Raw genomic sequence first — 5,962 nt, forward strand, 5'->3', positions numbered from 1 at the left:
TTCCCTCCCCTCCCCTCCCCTTCCCTCCCCTTCCCTCCCCTTCCCTAAACCTGTTATATGAATACAGATGAAATAATCATCTTCCACCTAGATACGTTATGAATTCTAAATCCTTTTGGAAAAAAGATCTTTGTTGCAAATAAAATAGTCTAATTCTTCTATTTGTAACAAGAATTGAAACACTAGTAGACTGACCTGTGGAAAAGTCATTTCTTCCTTTCTCACTCAAAGATTCACTTATATAACAATCATTGCTTGTATTTCAGCAATTCTCAATGGCTTATCCTTAATTTCTTGTTCTTTTCCTTCTTTTTTTCAGAAAATGTACTAGATACGCTTTGCCCTGAAGAGGAGGATAGATATTACGCAAGTAGAAAGCCTCAAGTCTTCGTATAAACGTTCTGATTTGCTTCAGGAACCAATAAAACTATATGGCAATCTCAACCTATTTTAGCTTCCTTTCAAAATTATCTTCTGATAAAAGTCTATCCTTAATAAGGCTTTCTGTATTTTCCTATAAAAGCTATGATAGCACAACAGAAATGTTTGATTTCTGCTGTTCTCTGAGAACAGCATGGGTACAATTGACTCTACAATTGGTGATGTATAAAAGAAGTACATCTGTGCTTTCAGAGATGAAAACTTGGTACTCCAACCCAGGTCCTCATGACGCATTTTAAAATGAATATGGCATTATAGAAGGAAAAGGAAATTTTCGTATCCTCACTATGTGGAGGGAGAGAGAGGGTGCAGGGAGGAAGAAGTCATATGGGGAGGGAGGAGGAGAGAAAACCAGGGAGGGAGAGGAAGAAGAAGGCAGAAGAGAGAGGTAAAGGGAGCAGGAAGAGAGAGAGATGAACAGGGATGGTGAGGGAGAGGGAGAGGGAGGGCGAGGAGGAGAGAGGAAGTGGGAGGGAGAAAGGGGGAGAAGGACGGTAGGGCAGGGGAGGGTTAAGAGAGAGATAGGTGGAAAGAAATGAAGAGGGAAGAGTGAGATGGATAGTAGAGAGCGAGGGGAGATGGGATGGAGAAGAAGGTTGAGAGTAAGAGAGTGCTGTCCCAAACAATAAATAATGAAAATAAGCAAGTATTATTTTCAAAGATAAACCACAGTACCCTTCTCCCCTTCCTGGACAGTATATAGACTTGCAAACATTTAAAAAATACTGTCTTTTCTAACAGCATTAAACATATCAAACCGAACCATTGTGCTGCACATTGTCACAGTGTGTACCCGTAGGAATGGAGAGAGCAGAAAAATGGAAGTAGAACATAATTCTCAAGAATATGAGATTATTTTCCTTGAAAAAGTTAAATCATGTTTATTGTTTTTAAAATGAAAGACAGAAAGTAGGAGGAGATGAGATTAAAATAACAACTGGGAAGACCTGTAGGTGTCAAGATTAAATTGGAAATATATGTCAAGGAGATTATTGCGAAGAATAAACAGTAAATCCAAGAGATTATTAATCTTTGAGAGTGCCTCTGGAGATCTTTCATCCACTTTGCATCTCATTAAAATATTAGCTTGTGGCACAACTTACACAATTAGTGATTCAGAAGAACCTCACTTGGAAATAAATAGAAAACAATGATACATTTTATTCATAGATACGTCATAAATAGGTACAGGAGTAGTGCAGGCCAATAGATAGGAGTACTGGTAGAATTTTGGAAGCAGAACAGTTGTGAAAGTAAAAGCGAGGCAAAATGTATAGGAGACAAAGAGATCCTGAGGGGATAGCCAGGGTCTTCAAGGAGAAAATATAGCCAGGTAAAGTATCTCTGAAGGCCTCTGCAGAAAATGTTGCTACAGGATCATCATAGAAGGGTTTGGATTGGAAAAGACCTTGAAGGTTGTATAGTTCTGATCCCTCCCTTTCATGCGTAGGTAGGGGTACCCTCAAATCTCAAAGCTCTGTTCAACCCAGAGATGAACAATTCCAGGGATGGAGAATCCACAACTTCTTTGAACAACATGTTCAAGTGCCGTACCATCTTCATAGTAAAGAGTTTCTTGCTAACATCTAATCTAAATCTCCCCTCTTTTAGTTTAAAACCATTACCCTTTGTCCCATCGCTATCAGACAGTAAAAAGTCAGTCTCCCTCCTATTTATAATCTCCCTTCAAGTATCAGAAGGTCACTATGAAGTCTCCCAGGAGCCCTCTCTTCTCCAGGCTAAAAAAGCCCACCTCCCTCAGCCTGTCTTCACAGGTGAGGTGCTCCAGCCCTCTGACAATTTTTGTGACCTTCCCTTGGGGCCAACATCATGACGATCTTTTTATGTTGGGGTATGGAGTGGGGGGGAAGAATCACCTCCTTCAACCTGTTAACTGCAGTTCTTCTGATACAACCCAAGATATGGCTGGTTTTCTGGGGTGTAAATACATGTTGCCAGTCCACATTGAGTTTTTCATCAACCCACACCCACAAATCCATCACCTCAGAGCAGACGGTGCGCCTAAGTGAGCTTGAAAACCTCTTTAAGTGAACAGCAGTTGAGTTTTAGCTAAAACAGGATGTGGTTTGACATTTACTCAAAAAGATACTTTGATAACTCATTGGCCTCTTACCACAGCAACACCCCAACCTCTCAGGATGAGGCATAAGGGAGCAGCTGTCAGTTCACCACATTACAGTTGAACAGAAATAGCGACGTATATGAGTCTTATGGAAGCCAATGGGGTTTTTTGTCTTGTTATCACACAATCTTGTTGTTGAAGTCTGCAGATGGCTTTTGCATGCGCAGCTGCTGTTCCTGTTGTGCAACAACCACAAAAAAACAAAGACTTGTGTTGCTGATCAGCTTTTTTTTTTTAAAAAAAAAAAAAAAAGTGATTTCTAGATGTTTCAGAACAACAAAACAAGAGAACTTGATGAAAATTTTGATGGAAAAAGACTACAGGAGATGTTTCAATAAATATTACTGTTCAAAATTGATTAATCCAAAAGCTATATCATGTTCCTCAAGGCTTTGTCCAGGTGAATTCTGAATATCAAGGACAGAGATTTGGTGATGATCTCTCTGAGAAACTTCCTCCAGTGCTGAAGCACCATCGAGGGGAAATATTTTTTTCCTTACATCTAATGAATTTCTCTTACAGCATGTTGTTCCTACTGCCCTTTCACTGTGTCCCTCCAAAACTTCAACTCTGTATTAAGGTCACACAGTTAGCTACCCTAGCTGACCAAAATTAACTGCCTAGGCATACCTTCTCATTCCCTGAGCATATCTTCTGTTCTAGCTCCCGGATCATTTTAGTTCAGGTGACCTCTCTTCAATTTGTTGATATTTCTCTTGTACTGGGACTGTGGCAGGGTAAGTTGGTGTACATGGAAAGCAGGTATAGCTTTGAGATATATCTTGCAAATATCACATTGTGACAGTTGACAGATAATCGTTTGCCTTACGGCACTTGCAGTATAATTTCACAAGATTCAGATTGATACAAGAACAACATCAGAATGTGGATGCTGTGTCTATATTTATTTAATGGCTGCATTCTACATAGGTCGTGCTGGAAATAATGCCATCTGTTTATTTCCAAGGAAATTACAACAAGTACAAAAAGCACAATAACAATAATTCAGCTACAAAGCACTATTTTTCAGCAAAGACACCACCATCAGCTATGCATTTTCACTGTGATAAAAAAGAGTTTGCATGCTTTACTTATATAAATCTGCACCAGCAGAGGTGACCCAATGTTTCACAGCTGTCACAAGGATATTGTTGCTAGCAAAAAGATCCCATTACAGTCCAACTTTCACTGTGTTAACATACACTGTTTGGTCTTCTTAATAGATTAATAGGTCCCTTCCAACCCAAACCAGTCTAGGACTCTATGAATGTTAACAGGTGCAATTTTTTTCCTAATGAAGGAATTCAGTTCCATACTGTTGCTTCATATGCAATTCCATGTCAGATATCATTTTGTCAGACTGCCCCTCTGCTGCCATCTGTGACAGGGAAAAAAATATAACAGAACATAGGCAGGAAGGTTTAATCTCCTAATTTTCACTCTGATGTAGTGGAACAACATACTTAAAAAGGAAAAATTATTTTCAGAGTAGTCCTTATACATCCTTTATTTAAGCCCTTCAAAAACTACAGACTGGAAAGAGAATATTCTTATTGTTTATTTCAGGACTATCAAATTTTGCAGTTGGATTTTACAGTATATCACAAGACCTTTGCTTGGTGCTTTCTTGCTTGTAAAAATTTAGGAATACATCATTGAACGCTCACACCTCAACAGCAATAAACAGCATGAAGGATACAGGAAGAGGGGTACTGCTTTAGGATCCTTAACAAGAAAGACACTGATTGGTATTTGTATGTGATTTTACATTGTGCATGTATGAAACATTCCATCAAGAAGAAATCACACAGTAAATGAAATCACATCCTGCTTGCTCCTCCTACTTTTTTTGTCTTAAAAATACAGATGTTTAAGACTTGCTCAAAATAAAAGAGAACTTTGAGAACTTGCAAGAGGAAACGTCACAAGGTTGCCAGAAATGTACTCACAACTCATCCACGGATGCAAGGGGTAAACTAAATGGAGAGATTGTCTTACAGCTTATCAGGCTGCAGCAAAGACATAGGTATGAGGCACAAATGGATAGATACAGCATGTATAAAATTGATGCTTCATGCAGAAGAAATCTGGACCATGTAAGCAATTTCTGAATAAAAACATCAATTTCTGAATAAAAATATATATCAGTGCTTGATATCAGGACAACCTTTCCAGGCATAGTGAGTATCATTGTATGTCTGGATTTGATTGACAAACTTTAAGGGCTGTCATGACTGATAGAGGATGAACTGCTGATCAGAAAAGAGGAATTCAGCAATGAAACAGAACCTGCTTGACCTCTCTTGGACCAGCTCCTCAGCAGCCTATGTTTTGTGAGTAGCCACTTGACCTACATACCATGACCCTGTGCTGAAGCTACTCCCTTCTGAGGGAAGGTACTGGAGAGGAGTTTATGTACAGAAAGCAAGTGACTTTGAAGTGTTGTGTCCAAACTTGAGGCACAGAAATAGGTAGCTGAATGGTTCTTCTTCACAGACATGAGATCTAAACGGAAATATTCTCGGCTTATCCGCTTAGCTTCGTATCCAGTGTGAATATCACCCTTATATTCCTGATTTGGTCCAAACGAATAATAGATTAACTGCAGCCCCTTCCCTGGCTGCTGCAGATACCAGTACATATTATTGTGATTGTCATTTTGACTGCATCCCAGGGTAGCACTCTCATCCTCTTTCACAACCAGACTTGAGTTTTGTGTTATCTTAGCTCCTGAGAGACAAAGCAAAAGGAACACAAACAAAAGTTAGAAAGCAGACTACATTCTCCCCCCAGCAGAACAGGCATGATGTCTCAGCTGATGCCTTACTTGCTCCAAAGAAGCACAAGACCAAGCACCACACTGTCCACGTTCTCATTTCTGACTCAGAAAGCAGAGAGCATGCCTTGGTAAGGAACTTATTTATATAGGTCTGTTTCCATTTCCCTTAAGCCAATAGCAACCACCTCTGCAGCAGCAAGATCTGTGCTGAAAACCAAACTTCTTCCTGTGTGAAATTTCATGCAAACACTTGTTTTGTTTTGTTTTTAATGCCTTTTGAAAATGTACAGAAACTTTCAAACTGACACAGATGGAAAATACTCAGACAGGATAGCATCAAACATGGAAACTACCTTTTCATTTAATCTTGTATATTTTATTTTTACTTTCTGGTATTTTCTTTCCAGAATTGAAATATTTTAGTGCAACCAGTTTAAGACTGTTGTTATTTTACTTCTTGTATGTTTTTTTTTTTAATATACTGAGCAGTGCCACAGACATTTCTGTTGCTCTACATTCCTATGGCTGTTTAATGCCATCTTCCTACAGATTCTGATGGACTTAAAGGAACAGCAAAATGTATTTTCAACATCCACTGA

At 39.0% G+C, this 5,962-nt stretch overlaps 1 gene segment (V, D, J or C); it reads right to left on the minus strand.

Annotated features, from left to right (window-relative positions):
• Window positions 1-4,813: 4,813 nt before the first annotated feature.
• LOC122191836 lies at window positions 4,814-5,462 on the minus strand. The segment is given in 2 exon segments: window positions 4,814-5,314; window positions 5,412-5,462. Coding segments are annotated over 2 exon segments (429 nt in total).
• Between the last annotated feature and the right edge of the window lie 500 nt (window positions 5,463-5,962).

Source organism: Lagopus leucura, unplaced genomic scaffold, assembly GCF_019238085.1.
Source record: "Lagopus leucura isolate 7727_CA_CO unplaced genomic scaffold, USGS_WTPT01 3-81_obj-0_obj, whole genome shotgun sequence".
Taxonomy (NCBI): domain Eukaryota; kingdom Metazoa; phylum Chordata; class Aves; order Galliformes; family Phasianidae; genus Lagopus; species Lagopus leucura.